This window comes from Grammomys surdaster, unplaced genomic scaffold, assembly GCF_004785775.1.
Source record: "Grammomys surdaster isolate TR1022 unplaced genomic scaffold, NIH_TR_1.0 313562, whole genome shotgun sequence".
In the NCBI taxonomy this organism is placed as follows: Eukaryota; Metazoa; Chordata; class Mammalia; order Rodentia; family Muridae; genus Grammomys; species Grammomys surdaster.
This window is the reverse complement of record NW_021626395.1, coordinates 8,211-34,616: the sequence shown is the minus strand read 5'-3', so window position 1 is coordinate 34,616 and position 26,406 is coordinate 8,211. Positions and strand designations below refer to the sequence as shown.

The 26,406-nt window shown below is 53.9% G+C and overlaps 1 protein-coding gene across 1 annotated transcript; it reads right to left on the bottom strand.

Moving 5' to 3' along the window:
- Positions 1 to 508: 508 nt before the first annotated feature.
- On the bottom strand, positions 509 to 18,581 carry LOC114616259 (protein FAM222A). The gene is made up of 2 exons (XM_028761760.1): positions 18,461 to 18,581; positions 509 to 2,901 (listed from the first exon to the last, which is right to left on the bottom strand). The coding sequence occupies exons 1-2, from the start codon at positions 18,540 to 18,542 to the stop codon at positions 1,622 to 1,624; spliced, it is 1,362 nt and encodes a 453-aa protein (XP_028617593.1). The 5' UTR covers positions 18,543 to 18,581; the 3' UTR covers positions 509 to 1,621.
- Between the last annotated feature and the right edge of the window lie 7,825 nt (positions 18,582 to 26,406).

The window sequence follows — 26,406 nt, the reverse complement described above, 5'->3', positions numbered from 1 at the left end:
CTGACTTCCCACCTTACAAGGATGTTGTGAGTCTCTGGGAGGTACAACTGGTCTCTGGTGAGTGACAAGCTCCAGTTACAGGACTGGCAGGGTATGGATATATGCCAGGTGTCGACTGGCATAATCCATTCTGGCCTGGACGATGGCTAGCCTGTTCTCAGCTACACTGCCACCACTTAAACTGGGAGGGTAATGAACAGGATCTAGGGAAGGACTTCCGATGGGGGGTTTTGAGAGCCACCCCAGGGCTCAGGATTGATTTTGCCCCTGTAGCTGGACCATGGGCCACCCTCCTGTAAGGTGACACATAAGACACAGGATAGCACTCACCTTGAAGAGCTTTGTAATAACTTGGGCATGGTACACCCTGCGTGCCACCCCACCCTGCCCCCACAAGGCTCCCTGGGGTGCCCTCCCGTGGATCCCTGAGATGAAGGAGCTGGCTAGAGAGAGAACAGCTTCACAGCAAACCCACAGCTGAGACACCATCTGTTTTCCTTTTTTTTTTTCCGTTCTCTTCGTTTTTAAAACAATATAGTGCAGACAGACTGCACTTCTCACAGTAGAATAAAATGGTCAATTTTAGTATAAAAAAAACATTCTCAGAGATTTGTAAATGCACTTAGTGCTGAGACAGGCCTTGGAGAGATACAGTACCGCTTCCGGAACGCCTGGGGCCGGCGGGGCCAGGGGACTGCAGGCCTTGAGGACTTCCTGGGCTTATTTATTCCCCCCACCCCCAAAGCAGTGCAGGGGGAGGGGGGGATGCAGAATAGGAGCTGGATTATTCCAGTTATAGCCGGGTCACCCTCCCACTGGTCCCCAGGAGACCCTGACACGCGGAGAAAGGCAAGATCGTCCTTGCAAACGGAGCCTGAATTTACAGGTCCCTCGTTAGCCCCTCCGCCCCGTGACATCTTTGTGCGAATAGGAAGAAGCTGTCCCTTCCTCTAAATGCAGACAGTTGTAATAAATACACAAATCTAGGATGCGAGTGGAATCTCCTTGGGCAAGGTGCCCTTGTGCAACGCACCAGCTGTTCCCAGCAGCCCTGTGAGATATACTGTTGGGGATGGGGAAGAGGGTGGTCTGGGGCGTACAGAGTAGGGTGGGCGGGAAGGGGAAGAGTCGGCAGGAACAGGGGGCTGGTAGTCCTGAGGCCTCTGGGAGTCTGGAGTCAGGGTGGTCTTCACCTGGATTAGTTGGTGGGGGTGGGGCACTTTGGACCCAGGGACCTGCTATGGATTCTCTCTGCTCCTTTTCCGAGACTGGGAGAGTATGGGTGGGGACCCAGTGTATGACACAGGATGGCCGGAGCACCCCTCTGCTTGAGACCCAGAAGGAACTTCTTGTTTGCAGAAGGTCCTCTCTCCCTGCCTGGATGAAGGACGAGCCTTGTAGCCAGCCCGGGACTCTCCCTGCTTCCTGGGGCAGCAAGTCGGGGGAGGAGCCCTGGTGTGTGAGGTCGACCTACCTGCCCATCTCGCAGTGAGGCGGTAACCAGCCTGGCTTCCCTGTGGACACAGGGTGAGCGGGGTGCCCTGCTAGCTTCCTGCTCTGTGCTATGGCCCGCCAACCCCCAGCACCCTGTCCATCTGTCCGTGTGCCCGCAGGGCAGACCTTATCTGTAGACAGGTAGGCGGATGTGGGCGTGCTGGTGGTCCAGCAGCCGGGGCACGGCCACCGTCTCATAGCCCTTGCCCAGCATCTGTTCCTTGATACAGGGTGGCCGGATGTCGTTGATGAGATACTCCAGTGACTGGAGGCTGCTGCTCAGTACCGCTGTGTTACACACACTCTTGCTGGTCAGGCCTGAGAGTGCATCTCCAGGAGGCCCGGCTAGCTCCCGGGCCGCTCCTGGTCCCAGCTCTGTCACTACGGCAGCAGCTGCTGGATTATAGCAGTCACTGGTAGGTGTCACCAGAACACTGTTCCAAGGGGCAGCGAAGTACTGGCCTACGGTGAAGCTGCCAGGCAGCCCCATGCCGCAGTTGTGGGGGGACCCATTGGCCCTCTCGAATGCCCTCCCGCCACAAGTCTCTGGGGACTGGGACTTGCTGGCTACAGTGTTGCTACTGTAGGCCCGCAGCGGCTGGGGCGGGGGAGGGGGCGGCTTCTGTGGCCACAGCAGGTAATCCAGGCCGCCTTCTGCATACCCTGCAGGTTTGGTGGCTCCAGCCAGTGTCAGGGCTGGTGTGGCTCCCTGGCTCAGTTCCGTGCCCTTCCGGCAGTCTGGCAAACCAGCTGTGGCCGAGTAAGCCACACTAGGAAAACTGGGTACGGGGCCATGCTTGGCTGGACTGGGGTGGGGCACAGCCACGCCCTGACAGGCGCTTGGTGCAGCGCCCGGGGCCTGGCACTGCTGGTTGAGCTGGTACAGGATGCTGTGGATCGAAGGTAGGTTGGAGGGGGGCAGAGGCAGGCCCCGGCCCGGCAGAGGGATCACAGAGGTGGCAGTGGCTGCTGCAGGAAGGCTGGGGGGTGGTGCAGGTACCTCGGGTGGCTTCGGGTAGGCCAAGGGCCCCAGGGTGCTGGGCACCGGGTAGGGTGCGATGCCCACCTGCACGGTGGCCGGTGACAGTTTAGTCCGCTTGCCCTCCACGCTCTTGAGCACGCTTTTGGTGTGCCCGGAGGGCGCAGCCGCACTGGAGGAGACGGCAGCCTTGACGATGGCCAGCAGGCCCTGGTAGCCAGAGGTGTGCTGAGGGTAGGGGCTGTAACGCTGGCCGCTGGTGTCATAGCCGTTGACCGTGCGGCTCAGGTGCTTGTGCTGCGGCACTCGGATGTTGGTGGGGAAGATCTTGATGGACAGGGGGCTGTTGGCCACCTTCTCTGCGTAGGCATCCAGCTCGGCTGGGCTTGGGTAGCGGGAGGAATGCATAGAGCTGGCCACCGACTCGCCTGCAAGGACAGAGGCACGAGTGAGAGACGGTACCTACAGCCCATCGCTACCCACTGGCTTCGGGAGCTGTCCCGGTCCCTTCCTTTCCCTCACTTCTTCCCCTGCCCTTCCTCCCCCAGTTCCAACTTTTGGACCAAAACGTAAGCGGAAACCATACACATGTACAAGGTTTAGTCACAGGCCCCATCGGTCCTCAGCCACAGGCAAGCTTGCAGTTTTTCATCTTTGAGATAGGGACCTGCGTGAGTTCCAAGTCGCCCTCAGACTTGATGCTTACACAGGAATGACCTTGAAGCTCTGTCCCTCCCGAACGCTGGTATCTCAGGTGTGTGCCGTGATGCCCAGTTACGAACTGCTTGGTTTCCAACCCGGCGCTTCACAACGCTAAGGAAGGCCCTACCAACCGGGTACCCTCAGCCTTAATCCGCTTCTAGCAACAGGACCAGCTATGCTGGCAGCCCTGGTGGGGAGAGGTGAATCTGACTCAGGGTGCTCACGGTGGCTGCCCTGCTAATACTGGGGGTGACATTCTAGATTGTGAGACTTACTACAGGTGGCCACAACTGGCTCTGCCACAGGTGTGTGTGTGGGGGGGGAAGTTGCTGGTCAGGGTGGTTCTGACACCCTGAGCCATTCTAAACTGGAGCCTAGCCCACAGCTTCCTCTGAGGCAGGGGGACACGGCCAGGGGTCAGGGGGGCAGGGATTGGGGTGGAAGCATGGTTAGGTAGGCTGTGTGGTCCTGGGCAAGCTGTCTGCTTACACCGGCCTCAGTTTCCCCACTTGTGAGATGGGGATGCTAACGGTGCTGGGTCAGCAGTGTGACCTTGGCCATATGTCCCAAGGGGCCCAGCGGGGTGAGGCTCAGAGCAGAGCTAGGATATTGTAACTCCTGGGGAGTCTAGGGAAAGGGATTCACCATGCTGAGCCTCGCTTTCCTCATCTGTACAAGTAAGGCAATGCTGCTCCGAAGGCCGCCTCCACGGGGATCTGGGCGGGTTTAGAAGGTCCATGTGCATGAGGCAGAACTCGGAGAGATCAGCAGGGCCTCACCAGAGAGGGACACCCATGAGGTCCTTTCTGTTGGAGGCCTCTTACCTGGTCCTCCCAGAGTCCTAACCTGCATAGCCTTGGGGTCTAGTGTTATTCTGGATGACGGGCCTCTGTATTTGGGAGGCTGGCAGCAGAAATTAGCTCTCTCAGACAGGGTCACCAGAGGCAGCGGAGCCAGGGCCTGTGCACGCCAGAGTGGCTTCTCACTACACGGGACCCTCCAAACGGTTGGGGATATGTGCTTCTCATGACATGGGTATATAGACTGGCGGCTTCCAGTGGACTGGGAGGCTGCCTCACATCCTGAAAGAACACAGCAACAGACTTGGGCGTGGGGGATCTGTCCAGCCCCACGGATGGACAGTACCCCTACTTTGCTCAGGGAACTGGGCAGCTACAGATTGTATTGAACAGGTGAGATGTAGAAGGGGCAGTGACAACATGGACCAGGGTAATATCCCTCCACCTCTCAATCTTCGGGCCTAACCTCGGCCCAGCAGGTACATCCAACCCCTCCCCTGCTCTGAGCATCCCTTGCTCTTAAGTAGCCTAAAATAAACTTGGTGTGGAGAATGGAAATGTCACTTTGGCCAATGGGGGAATCTTTCTCTGCGATTGGATTTAAACTACATTATACAAGCAATTTCATGGGCACTTAGCACCGCTCGGAGAGTCCCGCAAAAAAAAGGGACTGGTTCTTCATTTGCCAGCTATAAATCAGCAGTTGCAATATAATGAGCACAAAAAATGTCACTTTTATGCAATTTTACAGATGAACGAAACTGGTGAAATTAGCTGTGGAAACCTACCAGACTCAGCAAAAGCAGCTGCCGGGAGGGGGAAAAAAATGATATCCATGTGTGTTCTCGCTCCCCTTAAACTCTCTTTCCGGGCAAGCGTCTGCCATTGTGGTGTGAAAACTCATTTGTCCCTGGCATTATGCTTTCATTCCGAGTTTATCTTGAGTATCCAATGAGCCACCAACTGTGAAAATGATTAAATCTACAAAATCTATCTAATGGATGGAATAAATTAGGTGTTCAAAACCTTAAGGAAAAAGGAGAGATTGTTCGCTCGTCTTGTTACCCGAGAGAGGGAGCACTTCGCCCCCTTCTGGTCAGTGGGCGTCCTGCGGGGTGGTTGGCACTGAGGGAGAGGGTTGGAGCCTCTCTGCTGGCAGTGACTGCGTGCCAGGCTCTGCACTCATCATTTTCTGAGTGGCTTGTGTATGGAGGGCCAGACAACAGTGAGAGGGGTGGGGAATGCATCCCTGTGATGTAGGTAGGGTGGGTGGGTGTGACAAGTGGCAGCCGGCCTGGAGACCTGCCTTCCCAACCACCCAAGCCCCTGCAAGTCCCCAGGTCCCATACAGACAGGGTTGGAGTTTAGACCAAAGTTTAGACCATCAGTAAGACCCTTTGGAAGGAATGGGGCTCTCCCACAACAGAGTCACGAGGGGACCTTGTGGAGAGGCTACAGAGATGACCGGAAGCTGGGGCAACGGCTTTCTGAGTCTTGTTGGAAGAAGATCAGGGACCCTTGGCTTTCTGAGTCCCATCAGCCACAGGACCACAAGGTCTGACACATGGGTCTCCATTTTACAGGTGAAAAGATCAGAGGTTACAGCCAGCCAAGGTTAGAGCTAGGTCAGCACTCCACCCCAGGCAGGGCCTAGAGGGGCTGGGGCCACCCTTAGGAGGCCACTATCTAGCTTCAAGAAGAGAGACACAGAGACTGCTTGGGCCGTCACTGTTTCCTGGCTGGTGCTTGGTAAGCCTCTGTCAGGGCATGGCCATCGCGGGGCTGCTGGGGCCTCCCATCACAGACCTGGTTTAAATCATGGCCTCTGCACACATTGACACAGTAGCCTCTGCCTTATACCCTGGTCCCCAAAAGATTTTTCTGGCTATCCCCCAGTTCTTGAAAAATCCTCTTCTGCAGTGGACTTGGCTTGGGGCCCTGGGCTACTTGGCTTCTGGGCCCAGGTTGGCAAAGTTCCAGACTTTTCTGTGGAGAAAACCCAGCCACAAGCGCTCATGCCATCAATCTGTTTGGTAAACACGGGGCCCTAGGGAATAGGGAGAGGTCCTCGTAGAGGGGCTGGGGAACTCTGGCAGCGGGCTCCTCAGTTGGGTAAAGAGGAGGGCCAGCTGGTTTGGGGAATCTCATCCTGGCATCTTCATCATGGAAGGGACCGCCGGACACCGGACACCTGAGCCTATCCCCTTTGAACCCCTACCCACTGTCCCCAACTGCCAGATACCGTTTCCTGGGCTCTACTATGCAGGCAGCAAGCTAAGGAACTGGCACCCTGTTTGGGGGTGACGGGCAGCAGAAAGCCCAGAAACAAGATGGTGGCAGGCTGACAGGGGTGATGGACATGTCTTCATTCTTGGGCCTGTCTCCCATAAATAGTGGTGTCGGATTCCCTTGTCTGACATGAACTGGGTCCGTGGCTTGAGTGTCCTGAGAATGTAATGTGGGTGGGCAGAGGAGTGGCTTTTATGAGTTGATTTTTTAATCTGTCTGTCTGTCTGTCTGGACACAGGGTCCAGGAACTCACTATGTAAACCTCACAAAAGTTTTCAGAGACGGCCTGCCTCCCGAGTGCTGGGATCAAAGGTATACAATACCACTCGTGGGAACTTTGTAAGAGGCCACTGACTCCACTGAGACCCACAGACAAGAATCTTGCACTCAGAAGACCTAAGTGTCTCTCCCTCCATCCCTAAGAACATTCTGGGAAAGACTCCACCCCGTCCTGCCCGGGGCATAGTCAACTCCTGGGATAGTTTGTCATGTCGCTGCCACGCTGGGAATCAGCAGTGAGGTGGCCTGAATGGTGGGCTGGAGGGGCTCTTGGCTTGGACCCAGAGGTCAGTGAAGTAGTAACCTCTAAGGGAAAAGGAGAGGGAGCCATATTGGATCTGAGCAGAGGGGCCAACAACCAGAGAGCTCTATGTTGGGGAAACAAACTTCCTGGCCCCCGGCCACTGTGGTCATCTGGGTGTGTGGTCCAAGGGGTAGGGCCCCCAGGGATGGATATAAAAATCCCCTGAGAGGCCATGTGTCCGAGGTTTGGTCCCTAGCTGGTGGTACAAAGGCTGATGGGATTATGAGGGCCCTAACAGGTTAATCCTGGACACAGACGTGTCCATCTTGAGTGTATTAAATAGGCCTGGCTGGGGAGAGTGGGTGAGGAGGGTGTTGAGTCGGGAGGCAGGTGACAGACAGGCTTTTAAGTCCCGGGTCTACCCTGTGTGCCGCGGTGCACCGCTGCCCTTCTCTGAGCCTGTAGTAAACTGGCTTCACACTGTGTGAGCCCCAGAGGGTCTCGGGCAAAGTTCCCACCTTCCTTGTGTCCTTGGCCACTGATAACAGTGATTTTTCTGGAGGTGTGTTCAGGGCAACATTGGAGGTACTGGCCACCTCGCCCTCTGCTCTTCCCTTCCCGTCGCAGGGCCTGAATGCACAGACCGTGCCTGTCACTTGTTTCCTGGTACTGCCTGGTTTCTCAGGAAAGGTTAGACACGCAGGGACGGCATTGAGCAAGGGTGACCTGGGCTGCCTCTCCCTGCTTGTCTTTCCTCCAATCCATCTCCATCCACGAAGCCCCCATTAAAGGCTTGTCTGGAGATTTAAAAGGCTGGCAGGAAGTGCCGGGTGGGCGAACTGTAGCTGCCATTAAGTTAATGTTATGGGCCTTTTACAGGTGCGTTAAATAGAGGCGGTTATTAACGAGTATATTAAGCCAATTAAAACCAGCCCTCTGAGTGGGGTTTAATGTTGCCTCTGGGAGACAAGAGATGGCTTCACTGCATTGCTGCCTGGCGGGGGGGGGGGGGGAGAGGGCGGGGCGCCGCTGTGGGGGTCTGAGAAGCTAGGTGACTAGAGTTGGGTCTTGGCCTTCAGTTTGACCATGCAGACTTCAGGGTTCCGGGAGACTTAAGCATTTGATGAGGTACTTGTTCAACGGGGGGTGTGGAGGGTGTGTGGAGCTGCCGGCCCAGAATTCCTGGTTCTGTGTCCCAGATGTGCTGCAGAACCCGGGCCTGTATCACTGGGGGATGGGCTGTGTTTTGTGAGGTATACATACTGGAGCTAGCTAGCTCTGGAAGGACAGGGACCCGCTCAGGAGCGTGGGGGCTGCAGACAGCAGCTTAGAATTGGGTCTTCCCCGGGTGGCCAGGCCACTCCTGACTCATACCGTATGTCCCCGGAGCAGTAGTTCAGGGGACCTCAGATTTCAGGGTACAGAATGGGGATGTCCTCTTCCCACAGGAGTGGAGGGCGCTTCCTTTTCCTCGTCAGGATCGGGAAGTCCCTGTGCTGAGATGGGAGTGGGGGTTTGTGAGTCCTCTCAGGGACAGAAAAGGTCCCTGGGCACCACCCTTCATCTGTATTCTCCTTCACCGTGACACTCCGCCCTTGGAGGTGGCAGCCTCCTGAATGCTCAATTAACGTGACACTAATTAGCTGGTGGCACTAGTGGAATGCCTAATGAGGTCGATCGGGAAGGGGCGGGAGGCTACTGGGCAGGGGAGAGCAGCTGTTCTCTGGTCTGTATTGGGAAGGACTCAAGCAGTGGGGTGGGGGGGGGTGAGGGCTGCTGCTGGGCACCGTGCTGCCTGTCCCAGGGACCCCAATCTGCTGCATCTACTGACCCCTGGTGGTTGACCAGAGGATCAGTCCCTGGATAATTCCAGGCATGCTCTGTTAATGGGCTGAGGACCTCTGGGGCTCAGGGTGATAACAGCTCTCCAGTCTAGCTCTCGGGGTGGGGTGAGGGTGTGTTCAGATGCTTGGCATGTGAATGAAGCCACGTGTGCCTAATCAGGGGGCATCCTGCACATACTGAAACAGGTAGGCACTCCTCAAGCCTTCCTCAACCTCAGGTGCTGGCTGGAGCCTTGGGGTGGTCTCTGTACCCCAGAAGGTGGGGCTGGGGAACTCTTCCAGGATGTCTTACCCGCCCTCAGCTGGGCTGTTTTGGCCATGTATGACTCTAGTCTGCACCACGCACAGGAGGGTCAGCCCGACTCGTCCCTGCCATTCCCAGCTTCCTCCTCTGACGCTCACGCCCCTTGTCCACTCCCAGACCCCAACTTTCTCTCAGGTCTAGTTCTATATGCTCACATTTCAGGGAATGAAATTAAATACCGGGGGGCAGAGAGTGTGTCTCAGCGGTAGAACTGTCACTGAGCAAACACACAGGGCCCTGGGTTCCATCCCCGTCACGGGGATTAACAAAGCACAGAAAACCAAAACAACAACAAAAATCCCCAATTCTGTTTATAACAGCATCAAAACTCAGGAATAAATTTCAACAGAAGAACAAAATGGTCTGAAAGTGACAAGATGTTGAAAGCAATGTCTTCAGTAAATGGGAAGACGTCCCATGTTCGTGCGCTGGGAGACTTAGGATTGGCATCTGACTTCCAGGCCCTGCCCTTCCTGTCAGAATCTCAGCCGGCCTCCTTAATGAAACTAAGACGCTTGTCCTGGAATTCTGGGGATCCAGAGAAGCCCAAACTATTCCTAATTTTGAAACTCAATGCCAAGTTAACAGTACTCAGGCCGCTGTGGGTACCAGGCATAAGCAGAGGCACCAGTGGCACGTCAGGGTACTAGAGAGTCCAGTGTGAAATCCACAGAACCATTCGGTAGGGAGAAGCTGGCCGTCCTCATCGTCCTAGACACGGTTTTTCTGTGTAGTCCTGGCTGTCCTGAAACTTGATTTGTAGGCCAGGCTGGCCTCAAAGTCACAGAAATCTGCCTGCTTCTGTTGGGATCAAAGGTGTGCACCCAAAGTTGGTCTTTTTAGACTGGTGGTATAGACAGCCAGATATGTGGCTACTGGTATCTACGTACACTAACACAGCTGCAGAATAATGAGGTTGGATCATTTCATACAAAATCAACTCAAGCCGGGCAGTGGTGGCACACGCCTTTAATCCCAGCACTCGGGAGGCAGAGGCAGGCGGATTTCTGAGTTTGAGGCTAGCCTGGTCTATAGAGTGAGTTCCAGGACAGCCAGCGCTATACAGAGAAACGCTGACTCGAAAAACCAAAAAAGAAAAAAAAAAACAAAATATCAGAGGCCTACATGGAAAAGTTAAGACTTTTCAAACCTTTTTTATTCATTTATTACCCGTGGGGATGCAAGCACGTCCCATGTGTGCACAGGGTGACACCTCTTCCCACCATGTGGGTCCTGGGCAGCTACTCAGTCCTCGGACTTGGCAGTAGGCGCCTCCACCCACTGCGCTCTCGCTGGCCTCAAGACTAGAAATGCTCAGAAGAAAATGTCAACGGCCGAGGGACAGTGTGGGTCACAGAGGCCTTGTCTAAAAAAACACCCTAACAAAAGAAGTGGATGCCACCAGAAGCAAACAATTCCTGCATCAAAGGGGACTGGGAAGTCCGATGAAGTCAGCTCTAGAATGGGAAAAGGTTCTCCCACGTCACACACATGAAACAGGACCAGTACCCAGAATGCACTCGGGACCTGGATAACCCAAGAGTCAAGGAACGAAGAGCTACACACACATCTTCAGAGAAGACACATAAACACCGGTGAGCACATGAAACACATAAAGACAGAGGGTAGTTGGGTGTGGACGCACACCTATAACCCAAGAGGTGCCCAAGAGGCTGAGGCAGGAGAGTTGCTGTAATTTAAGCTTGCCCCTCCCACCCCCACCTCCAAGCAACTGTGGGGCTGGAACTGAGGCCTTTGCAAAGTAAGTGCTCACCGGCAGCAGCCCTTGCCCCGCCCACCACAGTGAGGTTTTATCAGAATAGTCAGACCTTTATTTTCTGCACACCGAAGGCTGCTGGACAGTAAGGTACACCGGGCTGTGTGGCCTCAGGTTGGAAGTGGCTGTCCACACACAAAGCCGGGCATCCTCTGTGGTAGAAGTCGGCTTAGAGTCGCAGTCTTCTCCCGGGTGTTGTATGTGTGATCATTGTATGTGTTCATTTCCCTTCCCTCCCTGAGTACAGGCAGTGTGACCTGGGGGGGTTTGCTCCCACCAAGTTCCAAACCCCCGGGTTCAGTAGCAGGTGAGTCTGACTGGATCCTCCAGACAGACAAAGACATAAAGTCCAATGCACCCGCCCCTTTAATTATTTGACATTTTTATTTTGGTAGTGGGAAGGCAACATACACGGAGGTTAAAGGACGACTTATGAGAGTGAGTTCTCTCCCTCCGCTGTGCTGTCTCAGGGACTGAACTTAGGTCAGTAGAGAGCCATCTTGCTGGCCCACTTTGTGACTAGAACCAGTGGCCCCTATAGAAATGCTAGTGGCTCAAAGCTCACTGGGGCAGACGCTCCAAATGGCAGGTCATAGGGAATGCCCAACTGTGGGTGAGGGTGGGAGTTGGGTCAACAATCCACTTCATCTTGGGTTGTGCGCCCTTCAGTGGTTCTCTTCCGTGGAGACAGGTGCTGTGGCCTGGGGTGGCGGCAGGCAAAGTGTTGGGATCCAGTCACACACATGTGCCCTGCGTGGGGTCCCAACCAGGACCTGACCCCCTTGGCTCCATCTCAGTTCCTGTGTGCTCTGGGGGAGGATGGTAAACCCCACGGTCTGAGACAGGCTGTCCACTGCTCTCGGGCAGCTGCAGTGCCAGAGAATCCCCCTGCAGTGCCTTTGAGTACAACAGTCCCTGAGCACCCCCCCACACACACACACACACATGGCACCTCCCAGGGGCTCTCTGCAGAGCCTGCGTTTTCAGGAATGCACAAAACTCAAGGTTTGTATATTGGCAACTGCAGTGAGAAAGTCAGACATTTATTAGCTGCTGAGGCCCTGCAGATCTAGGATACAGGTTTCTGCGGCAAGGGTGGTCAGGTCCTGCGTGGGACCCTGGGACTCTGGCCAGCTGGGAAGGCTTAGCTCTTAGGCCTAAGGGAGGGGAGGGGCCACATTCTTCTCTGTTCTGGTCAGGTCATTTTTCTCTAGTCACCTGGGATAGCCTGCGCTGTCCTCAGCTCTTACAGATATAACCTGTGGCTGTCTCTGGTCCCTCAGGCCTGTTCTGGACACATGTGGAAGCTGGTTCTTGTTGTAGTTCTGTAAGTCAGCCTACTGTGAGCCCCCTCATGCAGGAAAGGGGCATAGGTCTCAGACTGGTTCCCCACCCCCTGGATCTTTCGATGTTACCCATTGCAAGTGGCCACAGCTAGGCTTTTTCTGTCCACCTCATCTGATTGATCCTTTCTTTATAAAAGGGGACACAAGTCCTAAGAGACTGATCCACTTGTCCAAGGTCACTGCAGCCACAACCTGGCCAGGCCCTTCCTACCTTGGTGTTAGTCCAGCATAGCAGCGAAACTCAGGCTAGCCCTGCCACGCTGAGTCCTGCTTGGGGCAAAAGAGATGAGAGTGGTAGTCCAAGCCTACAACTCCAGCATGCAGGAGGCAGAAGCAGGGTTATTGCCAGGAGTTTGTGGCCAGCCTGGGCTACATGTCGAGAACCTATCTGTAAACAAGTACGGACTCAGTGAGAGCAAGACTCTCCTAGACCTGAACTAACTAGGAATAGCACAGACGCCGGACCGGAGGGGTCTAACCCTGCCTCTCCGTCTGTATAGGGCTGCACGTGGCAGCTACGGCCTGAATGCAAAGATGCAGATCAAGTGAGGGGCAGCGGTGATGTGCTGAGCCAGGGGACACCTCAAACACAAAGTCTAAGTCCCTCTCACAATGGCAGCAGAGGCTCATGGGACAGACTTGGCTGAAGAGCACAGGGCTAAGTAAAAATCACATAGCCATGCCCTGTCTGCAGGAACCTAACTGCTCTGTAGCCTGGGTACGACAGAGGACAACTGAATGGGCGCAAGACCCTCAAAGTCCAGTCAGACATGGCCTCGGGTTTTCTGAGTTGTGTGAGAACTTCCTCCAAACAGCCAGGCAAGACAGACTCCTTCCTCCAGAGGTAAGCCATGTTGAATAAGCATCAGCCATCATCAAAATAAAGCTTGGAGGACAAGGTCGTGGGTGGGATAAATCACACCCCAAGAGAAGGTTGTTGACCTAGAAGAGATGGCCGTGACAGCCCAGTGCTGAATGCAGGTAGGTACTGAAGGGAAGACGTGTAGCAAAAGCCACCATTTTTGTAAGGCAGGAGCACCAAGTAGCGGTGCAAGGGGAGGCATGAACGCTCCACAAAGCACAGGGAGAGAGAAGGCACAGAGGGAGAAACGAGGGAAATGAAAGCCAGGCTGAGAGGCTGTCTTAGTTAGGGTTTACTGCTGTGAACAGGCACCATGACCAAAGCAACTCTTATGAGGACATTTAGTTGGGGCTGGCTTACAGGTTCAGAGGTTCAGTCCATTATCATCAAGGCAGGAGCATGGCAGCATCCAGGCAGGCATGGTGCAGGAGGAGCTGAGAGTTCTACATCTTCATCTGAAGGCTGCTAGGAGAAGACTGGCTTCCAGGCAGCTAGGATGAGGGTCTTACAGCCCACACCCACAGTGACACACCTACTCCAACATAACCACACCCACTCCAACAAGACCACACCCTCCTCCAAGTGCCACTCCCTGGCCCAAGCATATTCAAACCATCACAGAGGCTATAGGCCCAGGAAAGGGCTACAAACAGGTCAAACCAAGACAGTTTGGTAAAGCGACTGGACACAGAAGACATCTAAGTTTGAAAAGGGTGTGGGGGCTGGGGGGAGGGATGGAGGGAGGCATGAAGCTTCATTTTCTTTAACTCTTTCAGCTTGAAAGGCAATTAGAGTTCAATACTTGGGACACACATGGTAGAAGGAAAGAACTGAGTCCTGGAATCTGTCCTCTGACCTCCACACACCAGCTGAGGTACACTATTTCTCATATACATAATTTTTTTTGAGACAGGGTTTCTCTGTGTAGCCCTGGCTGTCCTGGAACTCACTCTGTAGACCAGGCTAGCCTCGAACTCTCAAACTCAGAAATCCGCCTGCCTCTGTGTACCAAGTGCTGGGATTAAAGGCGTGCGCCACCACCGCCAGGCTATTTTTTTAAGTCTCTAAAAAAAAATAACTTCAAAGTACAGGGAGATTTTAATAGACGATAAATCAGTGAATCAGAATCCCTAAAAGGGTAGTATTTCTCATAGATACTACAGATGGATCTTTGGGGAAAAGCAGTAGATTGTATCATTAGCTAATCTAATCAAGAAGAACAGGGGGAAGAGGCTAGGAGATGGCTCAGTCAGCAGAGTGCCCGTGTCCCTCAGATCCCACTAAGTGGGACGTGGTGACACGTGACCATAACCCCAGCACTGGGGAAGCAAAACCAGCCAAATGCCTGGGGCTCGCTGGCAGCCGAGTCAGCAAGTCGCAGCCGAGTGAGAGAGGCTGTCTCAGACAAGCATGGGAACCCGGGGTCATCCTCTGGACTCTACAGTTGCGCCGCGTGAAGCTACACACACAGAGAAAATCCCCGGCATCGGGGTGAAATGCCACGTAAGAACACTGCGCCGCTCTGCTCAGCCCTGTGTAAACGCATCGAAAAACCTGCGTCTCAGACTCGTTCAAGGAGCAGATAAAATAATTATTGGAGCGGAAACGGTGAACAGCATTAAAAAGCTACCGGCCCCACGTGGCACACGCAGGCTGGTTCACCCAGAAGGGAGCGAGCTTTAACAGACATCAACGGTTGACCGGCACAGGGGGAGGGGGAAAAGCTGCAGATGGCAATGGACCTGGTAGGAGGGAAGGTTTGAGGTAACCTGGGCTACATTCAAGAACCTGCCTTAAAGGATGCTAACGTTATCTAATTAAGGTAAGAATTTAAAAGAACAGATCTAATCCTGAAAGTATGCCATAGGGTGATTTCCCAGGACCACCTGGGGTCCAAGCAGGGATGCAGGGTGTTTTAACAGGAAGGCGTCCAGTGACATCATTATTCATATTAAGAGGCCGGAGAACGCATATGCTCAGAACGTGCAAGCCTGTCTGGAAGTGCTCCAGCCCCTGTTCTTATTTTAAAACTGACAGGTGTCAACATTCCAAGAACACTGTAGTGTGCAGATTGCCCAGGAAATGCCAGTTCTGAAAGAGTTGCTTGGTCAAGCCTGTCTCTTCCATTCCTATCTTATTTAATGTTCTGGGGGATGACAGAGAGTCAACTCTAGCCAACAAAAGATAAAATAGGAGATAGTTGGATATTGGTGAGTTTGGGGCTAGCCTGATCTACATAGAGGGCACCGGGCCAGCCAGAGCTACAGAGTGAGACCCTATCTTAAAACAAAACAGACACAAGAACCCAGAGCATGGCGGTGCACACCCGTCACTCCTCCGACTCTGCAGGGAGAAGCGGGGGATACTGAGTACACTCTCAAGAGCATGGCAGGTCTGAACTAGCCTGGACCACACGAGACCTCTGTCAGAACTGAAAAGTATTAAGAAGTGACCGTTCTCACTGATCATAACCGGAGCGGCTGACCCGGGAGGCCCTTACAGCGACAGAAGGCGGCAGCATTCACAGAGCTGCCTCCGCTATGGGAGAGGCAGACTGGGCCCCAAATGCACGGGCGCTCAATGCAGCGACTCAGAACACTCCCAGGGGACACAAGAGGAAGTCTGAACGCACAGGCACAGGCGTGCCTGCCTGGGGGCGGGGGTGGAGATGAAGACAGTATTACAAAACGCCATTTCTTCCTGGACCTAAGGTCCCACACTATGAGCCAGTAAGTGGCTCCTCGGGTCAGAGGGCAAGTACACAAGGTTACCATGGAGACGGGGTGGTTTACTGACAGAGCTAGAAGCTCCAACAAACATCAGCGTGTAGATATCCACCCTTCAATGTGGCTGACCTTGGCTAGCCAGCCAGGACCGGCCAGGTGCTGGCCCATGGGTAAAGGTACAGGATCCCAAGCCTGAGGATAACTCATTCCTACAACTTGTTCTCTGACCTCTACCATGTGCCTAATGGTGTGTGTGCGTACTCACACGCAAATAAATGTAATTACAGAGAAACAACCACAAGAGAATTTCCGGGCTCCTGTGGACATGCAGTGGGGTGCACCTTTCTGTTTCAGAGGCGCATGGGTGGAGGCTTGAAGAGAAGATATGTCAGATTACATGCACTGTGCTGTCAAGAATTTTACCATTAAAGGGTATCCCATAACAACCAGAAAAGCCTACACAAGGTGTGAATGAGTCGATTATGAAGTTCAGGGTTGAACTTCTCTGTGGGTGGAGGGAGGCGGTGGCGGCGGCGGTCACTGGGTATGGGGTTTCCGGTGCTATGGGGAGGCTGACATACCTGCTGATGAGTGTACCCAGAGATCATCGCTGGCTGAACGGGGTCAAGTATAGCTGGGTAAACTCAACCAAAGTTTCTAACCCCCAGCAATGAAAACAGCTGGGTGTGGTAGTGTGACCTGTATCCTGGCACTGGGGAGGTCGAGGCAGGGGATCAGGAGGCTAGAGTCATCTCAGGCTACACGGTGAATTCAAGGCTAGACTGGGCTATAATAATGCCTGGCCTCAAAAATGAAAGCAAAATGGGGGGGGCTGATTAGTATGTATGAAAACATGGTGAACCTGGTTGGTGAGCTCAGTGGTTAGAGAGGAGCTTGCTTGGCAGGACCGAAGCCCTGGGTTCAACCCCCAGGGTCACCAAACAGAAAAGAAAGGGGGGCAAAGCAGCACTGGGCTGATTCCTGGACACACAGAGATCTCAGCCTCTTACTTTACAACCAGTAAATTACAAAACAAATGAAACTGGGTCTCTACGTAGTGCTGGCTGTCCTGGAACTCATTATGCAGGACAAGCTGGTCTCAAACCTGCCTCTGACTCCCAAGCGCTGGGCAAACACTTTTCAATACCGTGTGTGTGTGTGTGTGTGTGTGTGTGTGTGTGTGTGTGTGTGTGTAAGTCTTTAGAAGCGTGCTAAGTTGTATTATAATTTTTAAAAGAGGCAGGAAGAAACCTTGGGGGGGTGGAATCACTCTCCTTTAAGCAGCAGCCTGGGACGGCTCCTCTAAGTTCGCCTTAAACCCCAGAAGCCACACGAGGAAGTAGGAATGAACTGAGGCAGAATCTAAGACAGAAGACAAATCGGAGAGACGTGAAGTCTTCTGTGTGACACCCACGCAGTTCCACATATCCGCCAAGATGGACAGATGCTACTACCCCATCAGAAAAAAACAGACCTGGAGAGGTGGCTCAGCGGTTAAGAGCACTGACTGTTCTTCCAGAGGTCCTGAGTTCAATACCCAGCAACCACATGGGAACCATCTGTACAACCATCTGTAATGGGATCCAATGCCCTCTTCTGGTGTGTCTGAGGACATCTACAGTGTATTCATATACATAAAATAAATCTTAAAAAAAAAAAACAGACAAAGGAACGTAAAGAATGCTCAAGGTCAAACAGTAGGGACTTCTGTCATTGTAAAGTCGACATGGTAAACCCGTGTCCGTGTGAGCCGAGATGTGAGGAAGTGCGTCCTTTACACGGGGCTGCACACCGTCCCAGGGTGTGACAGCTAAAGCTAAAGCTGTCAGAACCCACTCACAGCATCACAAAGTGTCTAACGTGCCCTGAGACCCCGTATTTCCTCTTCCAGAGTCTCCCCCACGCTCGCTCGTTCACACCTGGTGACAGCACAGGTTTTCCTGCCGCACTGCCTATCAAACCAACAAGCTGTGGCCGGTTTAGACAGGGGGCCGGCCGAATAGATTATGGTTCGGGCCCTTGCCAGAGAAAGTTAAATGGAGAGAGGCTGCTCTTTGGCAGCTAACCTGGAGGATGTTTGGCCAAGTGAGTGCTGGACCGTGTCAGATGTACGTGTGCGCACACACTCGCTGGAGCACATGAAACATCTGTGGGCACACGGGAAACGGATGTGAGCTGCCTCAGAGGGGAGGGGCTTTGGTCTCTCTACCCCTTCCTTCCTTAGGAATGTTGAAGAAGAATGTGACTTTCAAGATAAATAAACAGTCTGAAGAAGCAGCCACAGTGTCAACAGCTGGCTTCTAGGCCACAGGGCAGAAGCTGTACTGTGCTTCCCTGCGGACCCACACCCATCCCTACTCTGGGTCCAGGCCAGCCTCGAGCTCAGGGGTGTCCCACCTCCCTACCCAAGGCCTGAGGTTCCAACTGCAGAACTCTCAGTTCGAGGCCTGTGGTGGGTGGGCTCCCTGGAGCATGAGCATAGACCCCCCCCCCCAGCTCTCTCTGCCTTAGAAGTTCTGCATGAACACCTCAGAGAGGGGCCGGGCGGTGGTGGCGCATGCCTTTAATCTCAGCACTTGGGGGGCAGAGGCAGGCGGATTTCTGAGTTTGAGGCCAGCCTGGTCTACAGAGTGAGTTCCAGGACAGCCAGGGCTACACAGAGAAACCCTGTCTCGAAAAAACAAAAAACAAAAAACAAAAACACCTCAGAGAGAGATCTGACTGGGACATAATAACCTGCCCTCCCAAAGCCCAAGAACAGAAAGCAAGTCCCCGGGTGCCGGAAGAGGAAACCCGTCGGGAGCAGTCACTCACACTTGCGAAGATCCAGGCTCTTGCTTGGACAGGCCAGGTGTTGGCCGGGTGGGTTCTGAGGCCTCTGCAGACAGGCCAGCATGGCTGAGCTGGGAGCCCTGGATGGGGCACGGTCTGCAGCAGAAATCCTTCAGAGAGAAACACGAAGCATTGGTCACTGAGGGCTGCTATGAGCCACCTCCGTCCTCCCCAGCACCCCCAAGCAATGTCACACTGGGGTGTCTCTTTGTAGTCCAGGCTGGCCTACAGGTATAGTCCCCCCCAGCCTGGCTTTGGGCCAGACATTCTATCTCTCTCAGATGAGGGAACTGTGGCTTCTAGAGAAGCCCCAGAGGCATCACGGAAAGGAACCAGGTCTCAAGGGGGAGCCCTCCACCACAGCACGGCCAGAACTCATGAGCCTCATGTGCCCTTGGCTAGCTCAATATGTGGGTCACCGCTCTACGCCCTAACTCAAGATGTTCTTTGGCTGGTGGTGGACCTCAGCTCTCTCATAGTCCCATGATACATCAGTGCCTAGCTCACCGGGAGAGGGACCCATATGGTCATTTTTGGGGTCCATACAGGAGTAACCAGGTAGGGCTTGTGGGTACAGTGTCCTTGTTTAACGTAAGTGCTAGTCTAGCACTGTTTGGGGTGTTCTCACAGTACCCCTGGAGAAAAGATGTCAGGATGGTATGCTAGGGAGGTTTGGGGCCCTCCACTGACTGTTCACCCCAAAGAGGAAGGGTGGGGCCAGAGTCACCCACAGCAACCCTTAGGTCGCAGCTCAGATGGGCCACTCTCAGCCCACGCTGTATTCATGTACTTAAACCAGACACCAGGGATAGGGGGACTCAGGAAGCCCACATGTCCTCACAAAGCCCACCTTCCTGAGCACTGGTGTCAGCACAGGCCAGCCTCAGAGGCCACCATGGAAGATAAGGGAGTCCCAGTCAGTTTTCCTCTCTCCCCCCACCACCACCACAGAGGAAGGCTTCTCCCTCCTGCCACCCCTGTCCCTGGCAGCCAGCCTGGGTTGCCTCTATCCTGAGCTGGTTAGAAGGAGAAGGAGAAGGAGGGGGGTGGTGTTTAAGGGGGAAGAGGGGGAAGGTATTTAATACTAAACAGGTGTCTGAAGCCCGGGATTCTGCCGCCTCTAATAATGAAGTATTCATGAGGAAAAACCTTTTTTTTTCCACCAGTTTCTTAAGATACTAATTTCACAACAAGCTCCTTGTTACCGCGCAATTATTCCAATCTTGTATTCCCCGAGACGGTGGCAGCCTCCCGTCTGTCCTGGCCTCTCCGTAAATGAAAGACAACCGCGTAACCACCTTTCATTACGTTCTATTTTACTTTCAGCAAAGGTACCCGAGAGTAAAGACTTCCTCTGAAAGGGACTTTTATTCAGTTTCAAAACCAATTTTCTCCTATTACTGTCTTAGAAAAAAAAAAAGAAAGAAAGAAAGAAAGAGAAAGAAAAAGTGGGGGATGGATAGCTATGGGGGAGGGAGATGCTCTTCCCCTCCCCCCCACAGGCTGCAGTCTTAACACAGCGAGGCAATAAAAGCAGCAATATCTATCTACTTCCCAGCTTTGATTTCTGGTAATTTTAAAATATGCCATTACAATCAGGCAGCAACGGCACGGCTCAGGGAGGGAGTGAAGTGGGGCTTATTGCTCGGATGGAAGTCCTTGACTGCAGAAGGCAGCGAGGCTCTTCAGGGACCTGGGATGGCAGCATGTGGCAGACACAGGCCTGCTTGGGCTGCCGCCGCAGTATGCCACAGCCTTGAGGACACAGTCCACCCCACCAAGGCTGAGGGTGCTGGACTTCCACACACTCTGCAGGCACACACCGTGCATGTGCAATATATACCGGTGTCACACTCTGTCACGTGGGCGGGGTCCCTGAAATGTACATGGTGGCAGTCCACGGGGACACAGGACTGCTATACACAAGGCTGGTGGTACCTGCCTTGATCCCACCTTCATCTCTCCGTGACACCATCTGTTTCCTGTCGTTTCTTGCCATCCTGACAAACCCCACCCAGGTCCCTCTCTTCACAGGTGACAATGACTGAAGGCGCCCCCCCCCCCCCCCCGCCAGCTGTCTGACTTCCACAAGGCCGGCTCATGGGGCTAGGAGGAGGGAGGATGTTGCCTAGAGTCTCTCCCAGTTCCTGTACAGGTTGGGCCGTACTCTTTTGACTTGTTAAAGCCACCCCATGATTCTTCTGGCACCCCTAGGCATATAATTCCTGAGTCCTGACCTAACCTCTTACCAGGTGCAGGAGGCCAGGGTCCCAGCCTTGCTCCAGGCTGAGGGATCCTGGTGAGTCGCCCATCCCCACACACTTGTAGCTAAAAAGGACAGGGTGGGCTGCAGCTGAGGAACGAGGGGGACCCACCTGCACTGGCGCCTTTTCAGACCCCAACTGCCTCCTGGGGCCTCCAGCCCTCTTATGCTAAAATATCCAGGCAGCCAAGGAGCCACAGGGCCACCAGACTGAGCTTGGGCCAGTCTGAGCTAGTCCTGGGAGGAACTGACCACCCTAGCTTCTCAGGGTAGCTCCTGCCGGTGCTCACCTCTGGGGGACCCAGGCTGACTGACCCACAGTGACATCAACTTCACTTGGAAGAGGAGTGGGGAGTGTCTCACCTGCTAAAAGTCGCCCAGTCCACTGTCCCTTCTTCCCAAACCCCATGTCCTATGGTGAGAACTGGGGAGGTGAGGGGGTTGGGGACAGGTCTCAGATGAGCCAGGGGCCAGCCAAGTATCATAGGAAGTGCGATACGGACCCCAAGTTTCTGTATCAGACCAACACTTAGGTCTTTAAACTTCTTCCAGCATAGCCAACCCTTTCTGCCTGGCCTCAGTGCTCCCCGAGCTGCCCAGTTTCTCAAGGCCTCCCTCCTGGCTAACTGCCTCAGACACCTGCTGTGCCTTCTGCCTGTGGCACTATCACCCAGACCATCGTAGTTCAGGGCTGGCCTCTCTGCCAGGTGTCCCTTGTTGCTACAATCCCAATCACACCTGTAATAGCCAGCTTCGTGTCTGTCTGCCTCTACCGGACTGTACGTAAGTCTCTAAGAGGTGAGGACCGCGTCTTATTTGCTTCCGTCCCTGCAGCGTCTGGCCAGGGAACATCCTTTAATAGGCAGACGTTAGGAGACGGCTCAGCAGCGAAGAGTGATTGTTGTTCTTCAACAGGATCTGAGTTTGAATCCTAGCGCCCATGTAACTCCAGTACTAGGAGATGTCACACCCTCATCTGGCCTTAAGGGCACGTGTACCTATATGGCATATACTCACAGGCATACAGATTAAAAAAAAAAAAAAAGTAAGGCCTCTAACGAATGACTGCATCAATTAATTGTCTGTGAGATGAAATGTATGAAAAGCCCAGAGACATCAAGGATTCTGCCTAAGGTCACACAGCAAGCCAGGGATAGAGCTCTAACTGGGCACCTACAACACCCATGCCTTTCCTCTGATTCCCAGCCTGCCTCCTCCTTGCCCGGCCCCACCCCACCCCATCTGCAGATGGCGGGTCCCTCAATCCCGCAGCACAGAATCATCACAGTCCGGCCCAGCCGGGGACCATCTGGAGGGCTCCACTGTCTGCAAATCGGTCTGTTTATAAGCTCAAGGCCTTTTGTGACTTTAATAATAAAGGGGGGGTAGGAGGGACAATGTCGAAAGCCTCCGATGATTACCGTGCTCAGGCACCATCCCTGACGTGGGATTAGATAAGGCGTCTTATCTGGGAGACACCCAAGGAAAAGGTCTCTCCGCCAGATAACACCCCAGCTGTCGAAATGCCCTTTCATAGCCGGACAGCAGATAAGGAGCCGTGACAGCGGATGGAGGAGGAGAGAAACTTCCTGCGCTGAGGAGAATGGAGTCTGCTGCCCGAAACCAAACAATGAGCGAGGCAGACGCTGTCTCTGGGCTGTCTATTTTATTCAAAGAAGAGTCTTTGGGGGGTGGGTTGGCGGCCTTCTGTCATCTCCCTCTGTATCTGGGGGCTGCAGGGAGTCCTAAGAGGGTGGAGGGAGAGCTTGGGAATAGCAGGGTGCTGGGTACTGAGGAAAGCTGTTAAAGTGGTTCCATTTTGACTATGAAAAAATCTTCTGCATCCAGATCTGAGTGCAGGCTATCCCTCCACTGAGCTGTGGTGGCACAGTAGCCTTGGCTAGACCCTGGGTTTAGCTCCCTTTCACATAGTGGGAAATAGTCACTGTGTGTGTGTGTGTGGGGGGGGGGTGCAAACCATATAAGATCAGACAGATTTTTAATTGTCAGAGCCCAACCTCAGGCTACTGAATGGTAATTCCATCCTAGTGGGAAGATCCCAGAAGGCCCCAGCTTCAGTCAATTCACTATTGAGGAACAGATGCAAGGCCCTGATTCCCCTCAGCACCCACAGTCCACCTGGATTCTACCCTGGGAGGGGCTGGGAAGAGAGGAGAGGCCTCCTCAGAGACCACCCACACACTCCATAACCATTCAACAGAGCACAGCGTATGTGCCATGCAGCAGGTGGAAGGAGCCCTGCCCTCCCCCCACTCACTCACCACTTGGGCAGCAACACTGGCAAACACCTTTTGGGGGCAACCCTGGTGCCACATACAGGAACACTGGTAACGGGTAAGCGTGACCTGCCACAATGCCCCAGGACACCACTCCCTCAGAACTGCCCTCCCTGGCTAAGTCCAACCGTAGCTGAAAATAGATTGCTCTGGCCTCTTCTCCCTCAAAAGGGAGACTGTGCCCCCTTGCCTTGAAGGGAAGGCCGCCTGCCCCTACCAAAGCCTGGGCCACTCCCAGCCTCCAGTTCTGCCTTTATCTAGAACTGCCTAAGCTGATCTCTGCAGTTCTGCTCAAGGCCAGACACAGGCGGCAGCCTAGAGAGGAAGGACACAGCAGGCACCCGTACCAGGGTGAGGAGGTCAGAGAGGAGGCAGCAGCCAGGCGAGGAGTAGGCGCTGGGGTCTGGGGTGACTTTGAGGGTATCACAGTACCTAGGATGTCTGTCCTTCCCTGGCTGAACTTTGGTGGGGAGTCAGCCAGTCTGGGCGTGGGAGTTTTCAGCATGAGCCATACATCAGCTGGGTGGGAGACCTAGGGCCGGGTCCTTGGCCTCTTGTCACAGAAAAAGCAGCAGTGCCTAGCTCTGAAAGAGCCAGAACCCACAGTGGAGATAAGAAGTTGGGGAGCCCAGTGGGTTCACATGGGCTCTGCTCCATTCTCTGGAGGACTATGAAGTCCTCCATCCCCTCACGTTGTCCTGACTACACAGCTAGCTACCCTTAGACACAGAGAAGAGCCTGCAACGTTGAAAGGTCCAGACCCAGAAAGGAGACACTGTACCAAGCTGGGGGCACTAGGGTTGAAGCCTGGCTGCGTGGCTCTGAGAGATCACGCCCCTGTGAGTCACCAGCACAAACCGCAGGAAACATCAGCTCAGTGCAGAGAAACATCAAGGGTCCCCGGGCTTCAAGGCAACCTCACAGGAAGGACTGCCTCTTCTTGCTGTCTGCCTCTCCCTGCCTGACCCCACAGCGTCCTATGCCCTGCTCTTGGTCTCCCCATCGCTCTCTCTGAAGCAGCCAGAACAGAAGCCCACCCCCCTCCTTCCTACTGCTCCCTTCCCCACCTCCCCCACCTCCCCCAACCCCGGTTCCCAGAGCCCAAGGCCTTCCAGGGGACCCTGTTAATAATTAAATGTTAATCTAAAAAGCAATTTGAGCTGCGACTGGGCAGATCTGGTTAGAGATTACATTAGCATGGAGGAGGCCAGGGTAATTTTCTTTAACCTCTCTCTCGATCTCTCTAGCCGGGGAATCTTCCAGTCGCGGGGGCACTGCTGATTAAACAGGCCCAGGGCTGGGTTATGGATAAGGGGCTTGTGGAAAGTGATTATTCCCCACTGCCGGGTCGGGCTGGCACCAGAAGGAGATTTTCACTCTTTTAAGAGCGGGGGAGTGGGAGCGGGTGGCGGTGGGTGGGGTGGGGAGTGCTGTTCCTTTGACAGGAGCCTCACCTACTGCCAGGATTAATGTCCCTGCCCACAGGCCATGGGCCCCTAAAATGCCCAGCTCCATCTGCTCGATGACTGGCCCAACACCTCTGCATTCAGTCCTTTCTTGCTATTTCTAAGTTCTGGTCTGGGGAGGGCGCCACAGCCAGAGACACTGGGAGTTCTGGGGCAAAGGTGAAAACTGTGGAAATCCCAAATTCTGGATGTAAGCTGAGCGCCTGGGTGAGCTTCTGGGCTGCTTGGTGTCCACTTGACACAAGCTAGGGTCCCTTGGGGAGAGGAACTTGAGAAAATGTCTCCATGAGATCTGTTTCTTAATTACTGGTTGAGTGGGAGAGGTCAGCTCATGGTGGGTGGTGCCACCCCTGAGCTGGCGGTCCCGGGGTAAGTAGCACTCCTCCATAGTTTCTGCTTCAGTTCCTGCCTTGACTTCCCTCAGCAATGGTGTGTGACCTGAGAGTGTAAGAGGAAATGAACCCTTTCCTCCCCAGGTTGGGGAGGTCACGGCATCTCATTACAGCCATAGGAACACTAAGAGAGCCTCTCCTGTCACAAGGGTCTCACCCACACCCTGTGGACCTGGCTCCTGCACTTGCTTCTGCTTATCAGCCCTTCCTTCCAGGAGAATATTCTTTATGATGCTTCTTGACCTTCACTTGAACCCCAAATGCTGTGGGGCTTCAAAGATCCCCAGGGCCCGTGAGACTAAGTGGCTCCTTAGGTAGATCTCTGCTTGCATGGGTCACCAGTGCCTGCACACAGTAGGTTATCAGGGAAGCAGCTCCAGAGGGAAGGATGGATGAGAGGCAGGTCCTTGTGAGTGTCTCACTGTGAGGCAGTGCATGGGGCTGCAGGTAGGCAGCCGGCCCCAAGACCTTCAGCACCAAGGCCAGCTCTGAGAGCAAAGGCCCAGGAAAGGGGTGGGACCAAGTCAGGGACGGCAATGACGCCAGCCACCTTGAGAACCAGCTGTTTCTGCCTTTCTCCCACGCATGCCTGCTTCTGGGGACAACATATTAAACCTCTACTGCATGCCAGGTCCTTGATTTGAGTCTTAATTTCTTCAAATTCCATTCCATGGGCTGGGGAAAATAACTCAGAAGGTAAAGGCACTTGCTATGCCTGACAATATGAATTTGATCCTGGGAGGAAAAAAAAACACGTTGTTTGTGGTGGCAGTTATCTGCAATCCCTGCATTCTTGCAGTGACACAGAAGGTGGAGGCCCTAAGGACATCTGGGAAGTTCCGAGGCTTGGAGTGTGCTTGGAGTGTGACCCTGCCTCGCCAAGGTAGAAGGCAAGAACAGATTCCCCAAAGTTGTTTTCTGGTTTCTACATACATGCACACACACATATAATATACACACATAATGAATATGACTTTTAAAAAGCTCCTTCCCAAAAGAGTACACAGGAATATGCCAGGCTGTGCGGGAGCTACCTAAAGTGAGAGCCGATGTAGGTTGTAACATACTGGATACAAAGTAGCAAACAGAGACTGTCGCGGGTGGGGTGGTCCCGAGGGATGGAAGTGAAGGGCAGAGAGTTTGGGAGGTCTCCAGCTGCTGCAGAACACCCCTTAGAGGGCTAGGGGTGGGCACTAAAAGCACCAAGTTTGTGTGAAGTCAGTCCGGCCCTAACTTCAGGAGACGTGCTTCAAATGACAGAAGTGTAGTCTCAGCACAGGGAGGGACTCCCTGTGTAGGGATGGAGGCACGATATCAAAGTTCAAAGGCACTCCATGCTAGAGCAGCAGTCATTGCATGCTCCAGAGCCAGGGTCACGGGAGGGAAAGTTCTGACCTATTCTACTGAGAGGCGGGAGGGAGACTAGTGTTCATGAGCTGGGTCCTAGCTAAGAGGTCTTGCAGACTCTCTCCCCGGTCTGACCTGCTGAAGTATTCTCTTCTACAGCACC